The 22,976-nt window shown below is 44.2% G+C and overlaps 2 protein-coding genes across 3 annotated transcripts in view; both read right to left on the bottom strand.

Annotated features, from left to right (window-relative positions):
- sos2 (son of sevenless homolog 2 (Drosophila)) overlaps nucleotides 1–8,411 on the bottom strand; it is a 118,086-nt gene extending 109,675 nt beyond the window's left edge. Inside the window, exon 1 of one of the 2 annotated variants that reach the window (XM_071366818.1) lies at nucleotides 7,369–8,411. In XM_071366818.1, coding sequence (XP_071222919.1) covers nucleotides 7,369–7,452 — 84 coding nt within the window. In that variant the 5' untranslated portion in view covers nucleotides 7,453–8,411. Of the gene's footprint in view, nucleotides 1–3,264; nucleotides 4,108–7,368 lie in introns of those variants that run through there. The other variant, XM_071366819.1, reaches the window with a different exon arrangement.
- A 2,730-nt stretch (nucleotides 8,412–11,141) lies between these two features.
- Nucleotides 11,142–22,976, bottom strand: part of l2hgdh (L-2-hydroxyglutarate dehydrogenase) — a 35,468-nt gene continuing 23,633 nt past the window's right edge. Inside the window, exons 8-10 of the mRNA XM_071366828.1 lie at nucleotides 19,827–19,984; nucleotides 18,300–18,431; nucleotides 11,142–14,214 (exon numbers count right to left, since the gene is read on the bottom strand). Of these exons, the coding sequence (XP_071222929.1) occupies nucleotides 14,019–14,214; nucleotides 18,300–18,431; nucleotides 19,827–19,984 (486 nt within the window). The 3' untranslated portion in view covers nucleotides 11,142–14,018. The remainder of the gene's footprint in view (nucleotides 14,215–18,299; nucleotides 18,432–19,826; nucleotides 19,985–22,976) is intronic.

The raw sequence follows: 22,976 nt of genomic DNA, 5'->3' as shown, positions 1-22,976 counted from the left end.
TGCTAACATCTCACCACTACAATAACAGGGGAGGTTAGCATTTTATATCATACCCCCATGACAAGCTAACCATTCACCATTACAATAACAGGGGAGGTTAGCATTTTATATCATACCCCCAAGACATGTTAACATCTCACCATTACAATAACAGGGGAGCTTAGCATTTTATATCATACCCCCAAGACATGCTAACATCTCACCATTACAATAACAGGGGAGGTTAGCATTTTATATCATACCCCCAAGACATGCTAACATCTCACCACTACAATAACAGGGGAGGTTAGCATTGTTTGGGATGGTATGATATTTATGACTCTAACTTTCTCACTCGTCAGGATTATCCGTAAACATGGTAGCATCCACATTAATGTAGAAGCGTTTAGAAACCTATTTTTATTTACAATAAAAGTGATTCCAAAATGACACAATACGTCATTTACCATTCATTTTTATGTGGCCCCAAAATAAATCTGAAAGTGGTACCCACTTCACAAGCTTGATGTAATCATTGTGTGCTATGAATATGGGACCAAATACTAAACGTCACTACTTTAATCCACATAAGTGAATTTGTCCCAATACTTTTAATCCTTGAAAATGGGGGGGGGGGGGGGGGGGGGACTATGTACAAAAAGTGATTCTAAAACGGTTCACCCAATATGGATGATAATACCCTAAAATGAAAGCTGACACAGTCCTGCTCTTTAACCTCATAGTCATTGTATCATTTCAAATCCCAAAACAACAACACATGGGTCACTGTCCCAATACTGTTGGAGCTCACTGTATGATCTGAATCTGACTGGAGGACAACACGACATGAACTAGAAGGATGCATTGGATCGCACTGTCACCATGGGTGTAGACGCATCAGTTATATTAAAAAAAATTGTGAGATACAACCACAGCACACACAACTATCAGAACTATAACATGCTTATTACCTGGATCATTTGTGATCGGATTAGAACACTGTCCTATTCTTTATTTTTATTTTTTATTTTATATATACATTTTACCCCCTTTTCTCCCCAATTTTCGTGGTATCCAATCGCTAGTAATTACTATCTTGTCTCATCGCTACAACTCCCATACGGGCTCAGGAGAGACGAAGGTCGAAAAGCCATGCGTCCTCCGAAGCACAACCCAACCAAGCTTCTTAACACAGCGCGCCTCCAACCCGGAAGCCAGCCGCACCAATGTGTCGGAGGAAACACCGTGCACCTGGCCCCCTTGGTTAGTGCGCACTGCGCCCGGGCCGCCACAGGAGTCGCTGGAGCGCGATGAGACAAGGATATCCCTACCGGCCAAACTCTCCCTAACCCGGACGACGCTAGGCCAATTGTGCGTCGCCCCACGGACCTCCCGGTCGCGGCCGGCTGCGACAGAGCCTGGGCGCGAACCCAGAGACTCTGGTGGCACAGCTAGCGCTGCGATGCAGTGCCCTAGACCACTGCGCCACCCGGGAGGCCCACTATCCTATTCTTTAACACAGAGGCTGTCCTATTCTTTAACACAGAGGCTGTCCTATTCTTTAACACAGAGGCTGTCCTATTCTTTAACACAGAGGCTATCCTATTCTTTAACACAGAGGCTATCCTATTCTTTAACACAGAGGCTGTCCTATTCTTTAACACAGAGGCTATCCTATTCTTTAACACAGAGGCTATCCTATTCTTTAACACAGAGGCTATCCTATTCTTTAACACAGAGGCTATCCTATTCTTTAACACAGAGGCTATCCTATTCTTTAACACAGAGGCTATCCTATTCTTTAACACAGAGGCTATCCTATTCTTTAACACAGAGGCTATCCTATTCTTTAACACAGAGGCTGTCCTATTCTTTAACACAGAGGCTATCCTATTCTTTAACACAGAGGCTGTCCTATTCTTTAACACAGAGGCTGTCCTATTCTTTAACACAGAGGCTATCCTATTCTTTAACACAGAGGCTATCCTATTCTTTAACACAGAGGCTATCCCCCCCACCACCCTCTGGTTCACCTTCCAACAGGACAACGACCCTAAGCACACAGCCAAGACAACACAGGAGTGGCTTCGGGACAAGTCTCTGAATGTCCTTGAGTGGCCCAGCCAGAGCGCGGACTTGAACCCGATCTAACATCTATGGAGAGACCTAAAAATAGCTGTGCAGCGATCCTCCCCATCCAACCTGACAGAGCTTGAGAAGATCTGCATAGAAGAATGAGAGAAAATCCACAAATACAGGTGTGCCAAGCTTGTAGCATCATACCCAAGAAGACTGTAATTGCTGCCAAAGGTACTGAGTAAAGGGTCTGAATACTTATGTAAAATGTACATTTTAATTTTTTTATAAATTGCCAAATTTATTTAAAAAAATGTTTTGCTTTGCCATTATGGGGTATGTGTAGATTGATGAGGGGGAAAAAACTATTTTAATCAATTTTAGAATAAAGCTGTAACGTTACAAAATGTGGATAAAGTCAAGGTCTGAATTCATGTCCCAAAAATACAGACTATTAATTTTCATTTGACACCTAATTTAATATGCTCCTATGAACTTCACATATTGGTGCTCATGGTCCTTTTACATGGAATTACCCAGAAACCCAGCTGGGCTACAAGTCTGTATGGTTAACAGGTTCAAATGAGAGCCAGCGAGAGGGGGAGGAAGAGAGAGGAAGATATAACTGCCACAAAGAGACAGACTGCACATGTCCTCTGGCTCAAAATGTTTCTCGCCTCGCAAGCTTCTATTAGGTTTTTGAATATCAAGTTGTCTATTTGGAGAAGGGGAAACTACACTATGAGACAGCTGCAGAGAAGCTCACTGTTCTTTAGGACCAGATTGACACTAATATATGAAGATATTAAAGAAATAGACGGGTTAACTGACAACATCATGAAAATGATGTAAACGCTTCAATGGAGAAGAAGGCTGTGCGTTGTTGTGATTCTGGATGGCCAGATACAATGTAGACCATCCAATCATTACCCCATTAATGAGCTCCAAGTTACTTAGGCCTTGTGATTCTGGATGGCCAGATACAATGTAGACCAGGTATTGCCCAAACTTCTTTGATGTCAGATCTACTCCCCCCCCCCCCCCCCATTTACAAACCTGATGGAGATCTACCAGTCTCTAAACAAACCATCAAACAGTATGAAAAGCCATCACACCACTGAGTATGGACCTGTTGCTATGATACCCAAATATAACGTGGGACCAATAACATGTTTTCCACAAATAAGTGCAACTCATTTCATTTCCTACCTTTTTAGTGTGACTTTTGGTATTGGGTGGAGGCACGTCGTTTGTCAAAGTCAGGGCTGTAGCAGCTTGTTGCAAGTCTCATGCAAGTCTCTCACAAAGTGGTCATCAGTCATAGTAGATCTGTACATGGACTTTATTATCTTGATGTGAGAAAATGTAGACTCACAAGGAGGTAGGTTGATCCAAAAGGAGCTGATAAGTTGAGAGCACAACTTCTTATGTTGAGATACTTCTCCTGTAGCAGTAGCTCCCTGAGCTATTCCTTCATCTCAGTGGTTGCCCTTGGATTTCAGCTGAATGTCATTTTGAAAGGTTGACAATTTCAGTTTCTGCTATAGTTGTGTCCCAACTGAAAAAAGTGGTTCCATTTTTGGAGGCAATGACTTCCACATTTATGTCTGTGCCAAAACGGAAAGCACATATAAGTGTCAACAGGCTCAAGTGATGCAACGTCAGCGAAGCGACTGTCAAACTCAGATAAGATGCTCTGGACTTGCTCCCACGTAACGTCCACTGTCAAGCTGTGGCTGTATCCTTGTCTTGACGTTCAAGCTCTGAATGCATGTGTTGAAAGAAGTGCAGGTCCTTACGTTGCAGCTTTCTCGTTAGCAGTTGTAAACTCAACAGAAAAAATAAACGTCCTCTCACTGTCAACTGCGTTTATTTTCAGCAAACTTAACATGTGTAAATATTTGTATGAACATAACAAGATTCAACAACTGAGACATAAACTGAACAAGTTCCACAGACATGTGACTAACAGAAATTGAATAATGTGTCCCTGAACAAAGGGGGGGGTTCAAAATCAAAAGGCAGTATCTAGTGTGGCCACCAGCTGCATTAAGTACTGCAGTGCATCTCCTCCTCATGGACTGCACCAGATTTTCCAGTTCTTGCTGTGAGATCTTACCCCACTCTTCCACCAAGGCACCTGCAAGTTCCCGGACATTTCTGGGGGGAATGGCCCTAGCCCTCACCCTCCGATTCAACAGGTCCCAGACGTGCTCAATGGGATTGAGATCCGGGCTCTTCGCTGGCCATGGCTGAACACTGACATTCCTGTCTGGCAGGAAATCACGCACAGAGCGAGCAGTATGGTTGATGGCATTGTCATGCTAGAGGGTCATGTCAGGATGAGCCTGCAGGAAGGGTACCACATGAGGGAGGAGGATGTCTTCCCTGTAACACACAGCATTGAGATTGCCTGCAATGACAACCAGCTCAGTCCGATGATGCTGTGACACACCGCCCCAGACCATGACAGACCCTCCACCTCCAAATCGATCCCGCTCCAGAGTACAGGCCTCGGTGTAACGCTCATTCCTTCGATGATAAACGCGAATCCGACCATCACCCCTGGTAAGACAAAACCCCGACTTGTCAGTGAAGACTACTTTTTGCCAGTCCTGTCTGGTCCAGCAATGGTGGGTTTGTGCCCATAGGCGATGTTGTTGCCGGTGATGTCTGGTGAGGACCTGCCTTACAACAGGCCTACAAGCCCTCAGTCCAGCCTCTCTCAGCCTATTGCGGACAGTCCGAGCACTGATGGAGGGATTGTGCGTTCCTGGTGTAACTCGGGCAGTTGTTGTTGCCTTCCTGTACCTGTCCCGCAGGTGTGATGTTTTAGATTTACCGATCCTGTGCAGCTGTTGTTACACGTGGTCTGCCACTGCGAGGACGATCAGCTGTCCGTCCTGTCTCCCTGTAGCGCTCTCTTAGGCATCTCACAGCACGGACGTTGCAATTTATTGCCCTGCAGTCCTCATGCCTTCTTGCAGCATGCCTAAGGCACAGGCATCTTTCTTTTGGTGCTTTTCAGAGTCAGTAGAAAGACCTCTTAAGTGTCCTAAGTTCTCATAACTGTGACCTTAATTGCCTACCGTCTGTAAGCTGTTAGTGTCTTAAAAATAAAAAAAAATAAAACAGTGCCATCTGGTTTGCTTAATACAAGGAATTTGAAATTATTTATACTTTTACTTTTGATACCTAAGTATATTTAAAACCAAATACTTTTACTCAAGTAGTATTTTCCTGGGTGACTTTCACTTATACTTAAATAACTTTCTGTTATGTATGACAATTGGGTACTTTTTCCACCACTGCAAATTGAGTACAGGAAATACCGAAATAATAAAAGTGCTGAAATTTGTTTTCGTTGAACTTGAATTGAACAGTATGAACCAATCAGAATGGAGAGACTCATTGAAATCACTTAGAATGTTTGCATTGTCACCCTAGGATCACTCACTACTCATAAAGCACCCTGGGATCACTACTCACTACTCATAAAGCACCCTGTGATCACTACTCACTACTCATAAAGCACCCTGGGATCACTACTCACTACTCATAAAGCACCCTAGGATCACTCACTACTCATAAAGCACCCTGGGATCACTACTCACTACTCATAAAGCACCCTAGGATCACTCACTACTCATAAAGCACCCTAGGATCACTCACTACTCATAAAGCACCCTGGGGTCACTCACTACTCATAAAGCACCCTGGGATCACTCACTACTCAAAGCAAATGTAGAACTTGTATTATTCAAAAAGTAAAAATACCGTCATACCATTCTTTTTTTTTTCTTTTTTCTTTTAAATAGATACAGTGATATAATATTTTGGCCCTAATGTAGACCAAGCATTACCCCATTAATGAGCTCCAAGTTACTTAGGCCTTGTTGTGATTCTGGATGGCCAGATACAATGTAGACCATCCAAGCATTACCCCCATTAATGAGCTCCAAGTTACTTAGGCCTTGTGATTCTGGCCAGACAGCTACCAAAGCTGTCATGTGGGGAATCTTATGCGGCTCGTTTCAGCTAGTTTCATTTTGTTCTTGATACCATGTCTTGCTGAGGTGCTTTGGCTGATGCCACATCTATGCTAATATGGCAAAAAATTCACTCGCTTGCTAACCGACAATTGTAACGATGCATTTGAGACAACACGTGCCCATTGTATTTACGTTTTCAATAAAACATTGGAGACTAAATATTTTACGTGTCAAACTCATTCCACGGAGGGCCGAGTGTCCGAGGGTCCCTTGTGCTTGGTTGATCAATTAAGGTCACTAATTAGTAAGTAACTCCCCTCGCCTGGTTGTCTAGGTCTTAATTGACAGGAAAAAAACAACAGACACTAGGCCCTCCATTGAATGAGTTTGCCACCCCATGATCTAAGCCAACCCTGTCTGTTGTGCACGTGTCAGTTTTGTTACTAAACAACCAACCCAGCTATACTGAGCGTTTGGATGTGTCTTATTGAATTGGGATAAGCAAAGGATGGGGTGCATTTGAGCTAGGCTAAACCTCAAAGTGCATCAGCTCCTTTTGCTTGCTCTCTACAGTGGACCTGGCTGGCAGCTACTGTAGGGAATGTGGATGTAGAAAAATCTTGACTGAAGCACCGCTGCAAGAAGATGCCCTATTAGAACCAATAGGCCTATTCACATTAATGATGGAAACTGTTGCGTCAATCGCTAATCAAAATGTTTAGGAGGACTGTGCGGTGAAGTTGCTTGTCATCTCGAAACTTCCTTAAAAAAACACAGTTTTGAAACCTGTGACTTGAGAAACAGACACTAAACATGGACTCATGTTGCTTTTGCCTAGTAAATAACAGGCTAATCCATATTGTGAGAGGCTGAGGGATAGACGGTTTCTGACAAACCTTTTACACAAGGCAAATGCAGCATTACAAGGTAGTTAATGATTAAGAGCCATCCACTCAGTTCGGCTCTGATCTCAACTAAGGTTATTGGATGACGTAACTCTTGTTTCACTTTTACATTTAGGCCTGCATCTGTATTGAGGTTGGATGCGTAACAAAACAAGAGTCAAAACATTATCTTCTTGAAAACAAGGAAGGACCATCAGATTCTGCCTACAACATGTAGACATTTGACGCTCTGACTAAGAACCAAGTTGCATATTTTTTGTTGGCCTATGTTAATGCAGTATAATTTACAGTGGGCAACATGTGTATACAATTATAATTAAATAAAAACAGTTGCTACAGACATGTCAGTAACTATTGCTTTCATCACCTCACCAACTAACCACGTTAAAGATGCTTCATATGGTTAATAAATTTACCTTTCGCAATGCTTGGACGAAGAGGCCTCGCCATTTGTGACTGTTCTCGTCACTTGAAAAGTCGTATATTTGTTGCGGCTGCATGGCTTCTTACGTTGCCGTGATCCGGGATGGATTGTCAGCATCGGCCCCGGGTAGTCCTTGTGGGTGGGTCAGTCAGTCCAGGCACGGTGGAAAAGTCAGCTTGAGGTAACTAAGATAATATAACACTAGCTAAACCGTACATCAAATCGAGCACGGTTTGGTAATGCTAACTAGAAAGAAAAAAACATGTATTACTGTTAGCGAGCTAATTTAAGTGCAAAGCCTATATAAGCTAATTAGCGATAACCTGATACTCAAATTTTACAAAGTGCTAGCTAGCTAGGCTAGCAACTCACTTGTTAGCGGTCTCATTTACTAGCTAGTTAATATGCTAGCTCGCCTAGTGCGCTAGCTAATTAGTTAGCCAACTCAGGCTTTCCTTTCAAGCGTTTCTAGCTAGCGAGCTAGCTAATAAACCAATTGTTAGCTAGTTAGCTACGCTAACTGGCAAACTCTATGCTACTTTAGATAGTTAGCCTGGTAGATAAACAAATAAACATATAGCCAGCTAGTTAGCCATTTCAGTTAAATGTCACGACTAAACGTATAATGTTACTACCTATACTGCCTATTGTAACTTAGGCGTAGCGCTATCACCTGGTAGCTAGCTAGCTAGAGAGAACACATCTGTATGCAAAGGCTGTCTATCATGGCCTTGGTGCACTGTGAGTTAGCTATGTTGTGGCACAAGACTATTCATTCAATTCCAAAGGAGTAAACTTTCTCCTGTGTTTACTTCAACAACCATCATATTTTCCGCGTCGGTTAATCGCGCACTTCAATAACAATCCCATTAGAGTAGTCAGAGGCATGTTTATCCAGTGTCCAGCGGCACAGAAGCGTTTGTTGTGTTTTTGTTATCGTTGGAGATGTTCGTCCCTCAACTCCTAACTCAACGTCCGTGCGTGTCTGCCCGAATCTCGGCCAGTCACTTGTTCACTTTGCGTCCTGCGTAGACAGGCAGTGAGTTTGCGTAAGCACAGGGAGGGGAAAACCCACTTTTGTCCAGGGAAAGAGTGGGTGACCACAAGTTTGTGTACCTCATTTTATTTATAGTTAACAAAATAAGTATACCTTGCTAGTATCATTATTGCTTATGACAATAAAAGACAGCCTCAGATTTTTTGCATGATTTCAATTGATCCACCTTTTGAAATGAAGCAACTCAGAAACCGAAAATAACATTTAAAAAAATAACTCATACTTCATGGGAACATATATAACATATGACTATGTTTGAACAGTAGTGGCTGTAATAAAATAGGGCTTACATGATTTCACTGTGAGTCAACAGTTTGGTTACTATACTGTAAGATCCTGCCCCCATGTGGCTATAAAGTAACCTTGCTCACAAACTCAGTGAATGATTCGAGAAATAATATACACTTAGTGTACAAAACCATTAGGAACACCTTCCTAATATTGAGTTGCACCCCCTTTTGCCCTCAGGACAGCCTCAATTCGTCAGGGAATGGACTTCAAGGTGTCTGAAAGCATTCCACAGGGATGCTGGCCCATTATTGAATGTATGTTTGTTTATTCCATGTGTAACTCTGTTGTTGTTTGTGTCGCACTGCTTTGCTTTATTCTTGGCCAGGTCGCAGTTGTAAATGAGAACCTGTTCTCAACTGGCCTACCTGGTTAAATAAAGGTGAAATAAGAAATAAAATGTTGACTCCAACTCTTCCCACAGTTGTCAAGTTTGCTGGATAAGTGCATGTTCTTTGGGTTCCATTTCTGCAATAGAGTTGGGAAAATGAAAAGGGGGGGATACCTAGTCAGTTGTACAACTGAATGCCTTCAACGGAAATGTGTCTTCCGCATTTAACCCAACCCCTCTGAATCAGAGGTGTGCGGGAGTTGATAACAGTTGCTACGAAGCCAACCTCACTGAAGCATATATCACTCGTTGGCTGAACCCTTTGTATTGGCACAGATTCACTACTCTCACAGGGATCCTCTCAGGAACCCTCACCCTTGACCCCATCCTCTACTTTCTTCACTGCCTCAGCATACGACACCTTCTGCACTCCTCTGACCACCTCCACCTGCCTCTCTCGCCCCGTACACTTCTGATCCCCAGCAACATGGGCACCCTTACAGTTGACATGACTTTTGTCAGCTAAAAACTCAAAAACGACTGACAGCGACTGCTGTTTCACCACCGGGTCTGCGAGGCACCAAACGGCAATCGCCACAAACACGTCAATTTCTCCACCTGCACACTTAATGCTACCTCAGAAATCACTATTTTCAATGTTGCTCTGTTCCTAAACACAAAGCAAGAAAAAAGATCTTGACCCAAGTTGCCGCTCCCTCTGGTCGGAAGAAACACAAACATCACAAATCCACTACAGGTTACCGTCACTGATTCAACTGCACCCAACTCCTTCCCCACCCACCCTGAAACCACATATGGATCCGCCAAAAGGCAAGGATCCACTTTCTACAAAAATGAAACTCCTACTGGAACAGATTCTTCTTTATCATGCTCGTGGATGGCAGGCTAGGACTCTCCAACGAGCTCGGAAGAGGCGAAGGTCGAGTAATGAGTCCTCCGAAACATGACCCGCCAAGCTGTGCTTCTTAACACCCTCCCGCTTAACCCGGAAGCCAGCTGCACCAATGTGTCGGAGGAAACACCATTGCACTGACAACTGAAGTCAGCCTGCAGGCGCCTGGCCCCGCCACAAGGAGTCGCTAGATCGCGATGAGCCAAGTAAAGCCACCCCGGTCAAACCTCCCCTAATCCGGACGACGCTGGGCCAATTGAGCTCTTTACCACACCTTCTCTCGCCCTCATTCACTTCCATTTCACCTCCAGAACTCCGCATGGCGCGCGGCTCACTCTGTTTGCGCTTGACATGAATCTTCTTCGACACACCATCTCCATTTTTAGCACCATCTTCCTCAAATTCAAATCCAACCTCTTCTCCCCCCATCCATTCCTCTCCCCCCCATCCATTCCTCTCCTCCCCCCATCCATTCCTCCCCCCCCATCCATTCCTCTCCCCCCCCCCATCCATTCCTCCCCCCCCCCATCCATTCCTCCCCCCCCCCATCCATTCCTCCCCCCCCCATCCATTCCTCCCCCCCCCCCATCCATTCCTCCCCCCCCCATCCATTCCTCCCCCCCCATCCATTCCTCTCCCCCCCATCCATTCCTCCCCCCCCATCCATTCCTCTCCCCCCCATCCATTCCTCCCCCCCCATCCATTCCTCTCCCCCCCATCCATTCCTCTCCTCCCCCCATCCATTTCCCCCCCCCCATCCATTCCTCCCCCCCCCCATCCATTCCTCTCCTCCCCCCATCCATTCCTTCCCCCCCCCCCCCCATCCATTCCTCCTCCCTCCCCTCCAATACTCCTCCCTATATTCACCCTCCGAAATCCACCTTTGTTTCCCTGTCCCAATATTCCTCTTCTTCTGACATTGCTGGCCATCCTCAATACATGTCTCAAGGCTTAAAAATCCTTCTTTAACTTGCTCTTCCCCTTCATCTACACTGATTTAAGTGATTTTAACAGATGACATCAATAAGGGATCATATCTTTCACGTGGATTCACCTGGTCAGTCTGTCATGGAAAGAGGTGTTCCTAATGTTTTGTACACTATGTAATTCTTACAACCAAGTCATTATCTTTATCCTGCATATTCGTACAAGATTCCCAATATACTGCAACAATAATAATGTGAAAAGTAATTTATTTAAAATACATCGAATTTCTGTAATAAACTTTTCTCTGGAGTTGTAGACACATCACAAATCTCAAAAGGAGAGAATTATAATTCGTAGACAAATTAATTAAACCGTTTCATATATCATCTCAGTAAAACAGGCTAACAAAATTAAACAGTTTTTCAAAAACAATCACTGTCAAAGAATGTGACTGGCGAGTTCGATCCCAGGCTGTCACAACTGGCGGCAAAATGAAAAAATGGCAGTATTCTTACCGCAAAACTTTGATAAATATTTTCAGTTTATGATTTAAAAAAAATGGTTTTAAAACAGCATAAATCTGTGCGTTGAAAATGAAAATGCAGAAATGGTGGTGAACACCAAGATTTTTTTTAGCACTACTGTACATCATCATTATCCAAAACCAAAGTAATGAGAGGGATCACATGAGCATACAGGACCACAGTGGAGCAAGTCTTTAATTTAGAACATTCTGGTGAATGATTGGCATCATCTGTGCAACCAACTCATTTTTGTTTTCATCGGTGCATTTAACTACATTTCTAACGTTAAGGGTCGGTATAAAGCTATTTCTACGGAGATTCTCCATTTCATTTGCTTTTTAGTCCAAGATTAGGTTTAATCTGTGTCTGGAAAACTGGTCTTCGGTAGCATGGACATGGGTTGAACGGCGGGAACCCGGTTACTGAGATTTACTGCCCAAAACCACTCATTTTCCCCCGGATAAATAACTGTAAGAACCCGATAAATTATAATACATTATTTATATGAACAGCATGCGGTGAAATGGAACTGTTTAAATTATATGCGATCTAAATCTAAATCTGTCTTCTCCACGGCCTCTGTCCCCACCCTGCACGTTGATGATTCATCATGCAGAGACAGCCCAGCTCAGTATGGAACGCAGTTCACAATGCACCTAGATCTATCATCCCCATCGTTTGAAAGAGTGATGGCGGTAGGCTAATAGCAGTTATTTATTCCAGACCCATAACCATTCAATCTTCGTGAAGAGAAGTGAAAGCCGTCAGCATCTAATTCTAGTCCTATATTATTCAAGGATGTCATTAGAATGATTTAGGACACGAAACATTTCATTTAACTGTTGAAAGCGAGTTCATAAGGAATGAAGCAACAAAAGAGAGGACGTAGGCTAATACCATTAGGGGAAACATGAAAGCTACATATGCGTCAGCCTACTAATTATACAAATAGGCACTATTATATATTTCAAAATTAAAATTAAATTCGCTAGCCTATACTTGTAATTTTGTAGGCCGCATGTGCTGCACCAGAATCACATGTTCCCTCTCCCTACTTTATCATGGTTCGAATGATGTACGTAATTATAGTCCATATAATATAGTACAGTAATAGTTCACACTCAAAACAGATTAGCCTACTGGAGCTAGTTTAATTTATTTACCCAAGAGAGCATATAGCTAGCTACATCTATAGCTCCATCTATGGGAATTTATGTTTTTCTGTCGTGTGTAATGTGCAGCAGCCTATATATCATATCTATTGGAAAACAGCACAATTATTTGGGCTTTTTTGGGATTGGGCTCATTAAATGTCTTAAATGTCAGGCCCATCAGGCTCAGGTAACATCAGGCTTGAATTTTCTTAATATTTTTGTTATTTTGTTTGTATTTTACCCCCAATTTCGTGATATCCAATTGCGATCTTGTCTCATCGCTGCAACTCTCCAACGAGCTCGGAAGAGGCGAAGGTCGAGTAATGAGTCCTCCGAAACATGACCCGCCAAGCTGTGCTTCTTAACACCCTCCCGCTTAACCCGGAAGCCAGCTGCACCAATGTGTCGGAGGAAACACCATTGCACTGACAACTGAAGTCAGCCTGCAGGCGCCTGGCCCCGCCACAAGGAGTCGCTAGATCGCGATGAGCCAAGTAAAGCCACCCCGGTCAAACCTCCCCTAATCCGGACGACGCTGGGCCAATTGTGCGCCGCCCTAAGGGACGCCGGATGTGACAGCCTGGGCTCAAACCCAGGTCTGTAGTGACGCCTCAAGCACTGCGATGCAGTACCTTAGACCGCTGCGCCACTCAGGAGGCCCCAGGCTTGAATTTCTAAACACCTGTTTTTGTTTTGTCATTATAAGGTATAGTGTGTAGATTGAGGGAAATAAGGCTGTAACCTAACAAAATGTGGTAAAAAAAATCAAGGAGTCTGAATATTTTCCAAATGCACTTTCCATGCTCCATTCAGTACACGCTGCTCACTGTACTCCATTCTGGCCGGACCACTCTGCTGTAGGGTTGCAAATTCCAGTAACTTTTACAAACCTCCCGATGTTTCCAGAAATCCCTGTTGGAATATTCCTACAATTAGGAGGGACTTAGCAGATAATCCTGGAATCCCTGTTGGAATATTCCTACAATTAGGAGGGACTAAGCAGATCATCCTGGAATCCTCCAATCTGGATTTCTGGAAAACCCGGGAATTTTGGAACCTTACTCTGCTGACGCAGATAGATGCTGGACCAGTGAGCAGTAGTAACAAATTGGTTGGATCATTTCCTGGTGAAGTTTCCCCCTTTGGCGCAGATCCAGGATCAGCTTGAACACTCGCCCACTCCAAACTAACCCATTGGGTAAAATGCAGAACTGACCCGAGATCAGCATCTAGCATCATCACCGCTTCACTATATCACTAGATGACCTGTAGCTGGATCAGATGGATCAATGATGTTACTTCCTTCCTGGGGAAGTTTAGGTACGTCCCAAATGCCACCCTATTTCCCGTGGGCTCTGGTCAAAAGTAGTGCACAGAACTCAAAAGTAGGGAATAGGATGCCATTTGGTACGCAATCCGGACGAGTGGCCTCTAGAGTTTTTTTTTTTTTAGAGGCTGAAACGTCTGTCCACCTCGTCTGCTACCATCTCTGCTATGGCCAGGGACGAGGTGGCGGCGGGTGAGGGAGCGTTGCGTACATGGAGGACCCTGCTGCCCACATCCCCGACACCAACGTCAAACACAAAGTCATCTACCAGGTTCCCATCGCGGTCCAGAGCCTGGGCCCTCACCCCTGATGGACCCCTGCAACAGACAAAAACACACAACACTGTTACGTCATATTTCCACTATGGTCTTGCTCCAGTGTTTCACCAAAAAGGCCTCAGACTTTGGTGTTTCCACAGCCCGGGCTCTAGTGACTCACTGGGCCATGATCTCAGTGGCATTTTTTTTTCTTCAGCTGGCATTTACATAATGACTAACTGTGAAACACGGGTTAACGCCTTCTCACAAAGAACTGTCTTGATGGTGCAAAGGTTGTTAATTCTGCTCTTCACAAGTCCTCAGTCTGCCCTACCTACAGTACATTCTGAAAGTATTCAGACCCCGTTTCATTTTTCACATTGTTACGTTACAGCCTTATTCTAAAATTCATACCATTTCCCCCCCCCCCCCTCTCAATCTACACACAATACCTCATAACGACAAAGCGAAAACCGGTTTAGACATTTTTGCAAGTTCATTAAATATAAAAGCATACCTCATTTACATAAGTATTCAGACCTTTTGCTATGAGACTCAAAATTGAGCTCAGGTGCATCATGTATCCAATGATCATCCTACAACTTGATTGGAGTCCACCGGTGGTAAATTCAATTGAATGGACATGATTTGGAAAGACACACACCTGTCTAATGTAAGATCCCACAGTTGACCGTGCATGTCAGAGTAAAAACCAAACCATGTTGTCGAAAGGAATTGTCCGTAGACCTCCGAAACAGGATTGTGTCGAGGAACAGATCTGGGGAAGGGACCAAAACATTTCTGCAGCATTAAAGGTCCCCAAGAACACTGGCCTCCATCATTCTTCAATGGAGGAAGTTTGGAACAACCAAGAGTCTTCCTAGAGCTGGCCGCCTGGCCAAACTGAGCAATCGGGTGAGAAGGGCCTTGGTCAGGGAGGTGACCAAGAACCCGATGGTCACTCTGACAGAGCTCCAGAGTTCCTCTGTGGAGATGGGAGAACCTTCCAGAAGGAAAACCATCTCTGCAGCACTCCACCAATCAGGCCTTTATGGTAGAGTGGCCACTCCTCAGTAAAAGGCACATGACAGCCCGCTTGGAGTTGCAAAAAGGCACCTAAAGGACTCTCAGACCATGAGAAACAAGATTCTATGGTCTGATGAAACCAAGATTGAACACTTTGGCCCGAATGCCAAGCGTCACTTCTGGAGGAAACCTGGCTCCATCCCGACGGTGAGGCATGGTGGTGGCAGTATCATGATGTGGGAATGTTTTTCAGCGTCAGGGAGTGGGAGACTAGTCAGGATTGAGGGAAAAATGAACGGAGCAAAGTACAGAGCGATCCTTGATTAAAAACCTGTTCCAGAGCGCTCAGGACCTCAGACTGGGGCTAATGTTCACCTTCCAACAGGACAACAATCCAAAGCACACAGCCAAGGAGTGGCTTTGGGACAAGTCTCTGAATATCCTTGAGTGGCCCAACCAGAGCCCGGACTAGAACCCGACCTGAAAATAGATGTGCAGCGTCGCTCCTCATCCAACCTGACAGAGCTTGAGAGGATCTGCAGAGAAGAACGGGAGAAACTCCCCAAATACAGGTGTGCAAAGCTTGTAGTGTCAAACCCAAGTAGACTTGAGGCCGTAATCTCTGCCAAAGGTGCTTCAACAAAGTACTGAGTAAATGGTCTGAATACTTATTTAAATGTGATATCAGTTTTTTATTTTTAATAAATTAGCAAAAATGTCTAAACCTGTTTTTGCTTTGTCATTATGGTGTATTGTGTGTAGATTGATGAGGGGAAAATACAATTTAAATAAGGCTGTAACAAAATGTGGGAAAAGTCAAAGGGTCTGAATACTTTCCAAATGTACTGTAGATGGAAACGCAGATCCCCCCCAAAAATAACACTATAGCTTACATTAACATATTCACTGGCAACACACTGGTTCTGTAATGGGAAAAACCCAATTTCTGTACAAAAGGCTGTGGATAAATGTTTATGTAAATCAGTTCATTCTATATTGGTCCTTCAAGCCGGATAGAAATAGCACAGAGAATCTTATCAAAAGCTGCAATATGTCACATTTTGGGCGACCAATGAAATTCACATAGAAATATGAGTTATAGATCTGTCATTCATCGAAAGCAAGTCTAACAAGCGGTAGATCTGTTCTATGCGAGCAATTTCTTTTTTTATGCTTCCCGTTCTTAAATTCGTTTTTTTTTCATGTTTTACTTCTGATTTTGTACACCAGCTTCAAAACATCTGAAAATACAATATTTAGGTTATTTAAAATATATTTCACAGCGGTTTAGATGGTACAATGATTATCTAGTTCTTGTTTCGTCACACTGAAATTAGGCAAACTATTTGAATTTTAGCAACCAGGAAATGGCGACAAGATTTCTGCATATTGCATATTTTAAGTTCAAAATAAACCCCTAGCCTCTATGCACCACAACCCAGGCACTCCTTTCGATTCGGGGCCATACATATTAAGTGTGTCAGAGTAGGAGTGATGATTTCCTAGCCACCGTGCTTCTACACCTGCATTGGTTGCTGTTTGGGGTTTTAGGCTGGGTTTCTGTACAGCACTTTGTGACATCAGCTGATGTAAAAAGGGCTTTATAAATAAATGTGATTGATTTAGGATCAGTTTTGCCTTTTCGATCACAATGCTAAGGTAAAATGGACAGGAGGACCTGATTTTTCTAGATCAATTCTCCTACTCTGCAGCTTCTCAAATGTGGGCCTGTACAGTAGAATAGCAAAACTACAACGACCAATCTCATCACTGGTAGAATAATTGAAAATAGCAAAAGGCCAGATTGGTCATGACCCTTAGGGACTCCAAAGACCTGAAGATACAAGGTGCCATGATTTGAGGTCAGAACACAAAGGAAAATGGTTTGCCACCAATACCGTCAACCAGGCCGAGAGCAGACTGCAAGCACGATGACATAGTGGGGAACATTTAGTGAGTTCGCCAGATCAGAGGCAGTAGGAATCACCAGGAATGTTCTCTGTTTAGTGAGTCTGCCAGAGGTTCAAAGCAGAGAGTCCGCCAAGGTTCAAAGCTAACACCACCAAAAGGAGGCACCTGCTATAGCAGGAAGTCAGCAAAATGGAGGAGAAACAGAGTAGGGCCAAAGTAGTGAGGTTGGGAGCCTGGACAAGGTGGGAAACAACAGAGAGGAATCTCTCTTTGGGTGAGCTGTAGAGGATGGAGTCTGCCAGAATCCAGTTCCTGATAAGATCTGTCTATGACATGCTCCCATCCCCCACTAACTTACATAGGTGGGGGCCTCACTGCCCTCTCGGGCAACAAACCTGACACCATGGCATATGGTTTAACATCCTACACTTCCACCCTCTCCCAAGGACACTACAGATGGATTCATGACCAAGTTGACGGGAAACTGGACGACATCCTGGAGAAAAAGACAACTCCTGCTAACAAAAGGCCACTGCATCAGCTCTGTCAGGCCTTGAGAAAACGGGAGCAGCCTGTTCCAGGAAGGACGGCATCCTGGGACAAGCCAGAACATGTGAGATGTGTGCTGACCTGAACAGACGGCTGAGCCCCCCCCCCCCCGACATTGTTGGCAGCACTCTCCATCCAGACATCATCATATGGAAAGAAAGAGAAAAAGCTAGTGATGGTGGAATTCTACAGTGCCCTGTGAAGACAGGTACGAGGAGGCATACCAGCGCAAGAAGGAGTATGCGATCCTGGCAGATGATGAGCGAGGCAAGGGATGAAGTGTCTGGATTTACCCAGTTGAAGTTGGCTTCCCTGCCCTATCAACATGGAGGCTACTTTCCGCTCTGGGCATCAAAAGGAAAAAACAGAACATCTGTGGTTCAGTGCCTAGTAAGCACTGCTGAAAAGGCATCCTGCTGGTTGTGGTGGAAAATATCTGCACCAAGCTGGACACCATCCACAGGCAGGCAGTGATTTGGCCAATCAGTGTGGACTCGCCCTCTTGAGGACGTTCCAGGTTAGGAGTTGAAAAGGTCCAGTGATTAGGTGGCCCTGGCTGATGACGTCTGTGTAATCACAAACAGTGTTTGATCGCTATCAGGTACTGAGATGCTTCATTACACCCAGCCCCTGGAATTAACATTCAGAATCCGTTGTACCTGAGTACGTCGCTTGGAGAGAGCTCTGGGATGAACTTCTTTAAGATCTTGACCTGAGCTCCGATGAACACCCCCCTGTACATCTCTCCAACACCATACACTAGGTTATTCATCACCAGCTTCTGCAGACCTCTGGAACACACACACACACAGAGAGATACATTTTCACAGAGGATAGATATACATAGAGAAACAGCAGAGATACATGTCTGCTTCTATCACCCAGAGTAATTTATCAAGAGAAACAAGTCCAGAGGTTCCATGAAAATCAAAATGAACTTGGATACCAGTTGGATTTAGTCCTCATGGGGAAGCTCTCTCTACTAGATTGAAATGGCATGTAAAGGGGAAGCTCTCTCTACTAGATTGAAATGGCATGTAAACGGGAAGCTCTCTCTACTAGATTGAAATTAAATGGCATGTAAAGGGGAAGCTCTCTCTACTAGATTGAAATTAAATGGCATGTAAAGGGGAAGCTCTCTCTACTAGATTGAAATGAAATGGCATGTAAAGGGGAAGCTCTCTCTACTAGATTGAAATGGCATGTAAAGGGGAAGCTCTCTAGTAGATTGAAATGGCATGTAAAGGGGAAGCTCTCTCTACTAGATTCAAATGGCATGTAAAGGGGAAGCTCTCTCTCTACTAGATTCAAATGGCATGTAAAGGGGAAGCTCTCTAGTAGATTGAAATGGCATGTAAAGGGGAAGCTCTCTCTACTAGATTCAAATGGCATGTAAAGGGGAAGCTCTCTCTCTACTAGATTGAAATGGCATATAAAGGGGAAGCTCTCTACTAGATTGAAATGTAAAAGGGGAACGATAAGTAAGAGAAGGTATTCAACCAACCTTCCAAATATGACACCTGAATGACATTGCTTCCTAACTTCTAAGTACTACACCTGAATGAGAGTGCTTCCTAACTTCTAAGTACTACACCTGAATGACATTGCTTCCTAACTTCTAAGTACTACACCTGAATGAGAGTGCTTCCTAACTTCTAAGTACTACACCTGAATGACATTGCTTCCTAACTTCTAAGTACTACACCTGAATGAGAGTGCTTCCTAACTTCTAAGTACTACACCTGAATGACATTGCTTCCTAACTTCTAAGTACTACACCTGAATGACATTGCTTCCTAACTTCTAAGTACTACACCTGAATGACATTGCTTCCTAACTTCTAAGTACTACACCTGAATGACATTGCTTCCTAACTTCTAAGTACTACACCTGAATGACATTGCTTCCTAACTTCTAAGTACTACACCTGAATGACATTGCTTCCTAACTTCTAAGTACTACACCTGAATGAGAGTGCTTCCTAACTTCTAAGTACTACACCTGAATGACATTGCTTCCTAACTTCTAAGTACTACACCTGAATGAGAGTGCTTCCTAACTTCTAAGTACTACACCTGAATGACATTGCTTCCTAACTTCTAAGTACTACACCTGAATGACATTGCTTCCTAACTTCTAAGTACTACACCTGAATGACATTGCTTCCTAACTTCTAAGTACTACACCTGAATGAGAGTGCATCTCCAAAGTCCCGGGCATCGAAGTCGTACAGCTTGTATCCCTCTCGTTTAAAGGCCAGGACGGCGTTGGGACCCAGCCAAACACTGCCGTCCATCCGCGGGGTGAAGTGGACCCCCAGGAAGGGGAACTTAGGGTCAGGAACCTAGAGGACATCCGTCTATCAGTACAACAACCAGAAACCTAGAGACACGTCTCTGTATCAGTGCATTTCTCTAACAGCACTTTAACTATCTGACATTCCTTGAATCCCAAAATCAACCTTAGCCTCTCTAGCCTAGGCACTTGTGTAGACCAGTAAGAAAAATGTATGCACTCACTACTGTAAGTCGACTCTGGATATGAGCGTCTGCTAAATGACTAGAATGTAAATGTAAATCTTGTATACGTGTGATAGGCCAGGTAGCTATGCAATTGTGACAATGCTATCAGCCTATCTAATCCTTTCAGATCTAAGTGCCGTTAGGGGCTAAGGGTTGAGATACAAGGAGAAAATAGAGGACTTACAGGGTAGATGGTGTTCTAGAGGACTTACAGGGTAGATGGTGTTCTATGGGACTTACAGGGTAGATGGTGTTCTAGAGGACTTACAGGGTAGATGGTGTTCTAGAGGACTTACAGGGTAGATGGTGTTCTATGGGACTTACAGGGTAGATGGTGTTCTAGAGGACTTACAGGGTAGATGGTGTTCTAGAGGACTTACAGGGTAGATGGTGTTCTAGAGGACTTACAGGGTAGATGGTGTTCTAGAGGACTTACAGGGTAGATGGTGTTCTATGGGACTTACAGGGTAGATGGTGTTCTAGAGGACTTACAGGGTAGATGGTGTTCTAGAGGACTTACAGGGTAGATGGTGTTCTAGAGGACTTACAGGGTAGATGGTGTTCTAGAGGACTTACAGGGTAGATGGTGTTCTATGGGACTTACAGGGTAGATGGTGTTCAAGAGGACTTACAGGGTAGATGGTGTTCTAGAGGACTTACAGGGTAGATGGTGTTCTAGAGGACTTACAGGGTAGATGGTGTTATATAGGACTTACAGGGTAGATGGTGTTCTAGAGGACTTACAGGGTAGATGGTGTTCTATGGGACTTACAGGGTAGATGGTGTTCTAGAGGACTTACAGGGTAGATGGTGTTCTAGAGGACTTACAGGGTAGATGGTGTTCTAGAGGACTTACAGGGTAGATGGTGTTCTAGAGGACTTACAGGGTAGATGGTGTTCTATGGGACTTACAGGGTAGATGGTGTTCTAGAGGACTTACAGGGTAGATGGTGTTCTAGAGGACTTACAGGGTAGATGGTGTTCTATGGGACTTACAGGGTAGATGGTGTTCTATGGGACTTACAGGGTAGATGGTGTTCTAGAGGACTTACAGGGTAGATGGTGTTCTAGAGGACTTACAGGGTAGATGGTGTTCTATTGGACTTACAGGGTAGATGGTGTTCTAGAGGACTTACAGGGTAGATGGTGTTCTAGAGGACTTACAGGGTAGATGGTGTTCTAGAGGACTTACAGGGTAGATGGTGTTCTAGAGGACTTACAGGGTAGATGGTGTTCTAGAGGACTTACAGGGTAGATGGTGTTCTAGAGGACTTATAGGGTAGATGGTGTTCTATGGGACTTACAGGGTAGATGGTGTTCTATAGGACTTACAGGGTAGATGGTGTTCTAGAGGACTTACAGGGTAGATGGTGTTCTAGAGGACTTACAGGGTAGATGGTGTTCTATAGGACTTACAGGGTAGATGGTGTTCTAGAGGACTTACAGGGTAGATGGTGTTCTATGGGACTTACAGGGTAGATGGTGTTCTAGAGGACTTACAGGGTAGATGGTGTTCTAGAGGACTTACAGGGTAGATGGTGTTCTATGGGACTTACAGGGTAGATGGTGTTCTAGAGGACTTACAGGGTAGATGGTGTTCTAGAGGACTTACAGGGTAGATGGTGTTCTATGGGACTTACAGGGTAGATGGTGTTCTAGAGGACTTACAGGGTAGATGGTGTTCTAGAGGACTTACAGGGTAGATGGTGTTCTAGAGGACTTACAGGGTAGATGGTGTTCTAGAGGACTTACAGGGTAGATGGTGTTCTATGGGACTTACAGGGTAGATGGTGTTCTAGAGGACTTACAGGGTAGATGGTGTTCTAGAGGACTTACAGGGTAGATGGTGTTCTAGAGGACTTACAGGGTAGATGGTGTTCTAGAGGACTTACAGGGTAGATGGTGTTCTATGGGACTTACAGGGTAGATGGTGTTCAAGAGGACTTACAGGGTATATGGTGTTCTAGAGGACTTACAGGGTAGATGGTGTTCTAGAGGACTTACAGGGTAGATGGTGTTATATAGGACTTACAGGGTAGATGGTGTTCTAGAGGACTTACAGGGTAGATGGTGTTCTATGGGACTTACAGGGTAGATGGTGTTCTAGAGGACTTACAGGGTAGATGGTGTTCTAGAGGACTTACAGGGTAGATGGTGTTCTAGAGGACTTACAGGGTAGATGGTGTTCTAGAGGACTTACAGGGTAGATGGTGTTCTATGGGACTTACAGGGTAGATGGTGTTCTAGAGGACTTACAGGGTAGATGGTGTTCTAGAGGACTTACAGGGTAGATGGTGTTCTATGGGACTTACAGGGTAGATGGTGTTCTATGGGACTTACAGGGTAGATGGTGTTCTAGAGGACTTACAGGGTAGATGGTGTTCTAGAGGACTTACAGGGTAGATGGTGTTCTATTGGACTTACAGGGTAGATGGTGTTCTAGAGGACTTACAGGGTAGATGGTGTTCTAGAGGACTTACAGGGTAGATGGTGTTCTAGAGGACTTACAGGGTAGATGGTGTTCTAGAGGACTTACAGGGTAGATGGTGTTCTAGAGGACTTACAGGGTAGATGGTGTTCTAGAGGACTTATAGGGTAGATGGTGTTCTATGGGACTTACAGGGTAGATGGTGTTCTATAGGACTTACAGGGTAGATGGTGTTCTAGAGGACTTACAGGGTAGATGGTGTTCTAGAGGACTTACAGGGTAGATGGTGTTCTATAGGACTTACAGGGTAGATGGTGTTCTAGAGGACTTACAGGGTAGATGGTGTTCTAGAGGACTTACAGGGTAGATGGTGTTCTATGGGACTT

Source organism: Salvelinus alpinus, chromosome 25 (genome assembly GCF_045679555.1).
Source record: "Salvelinus alpinus chromosome 25, SLU_Salpinus.1, whole genome shotgun sequence".
Taxonomy (NCBI): Eukaryota; Metazoa; Chordata; class Actinopteri; order Salmoniformes; family Salmonidae; genus Salvelinus; species Salvelinus alpinus.
Note: the sequence above shows the minus strand (reverse complement) of the source record. Positions and strands in the feature narration are given on the sequence as shown.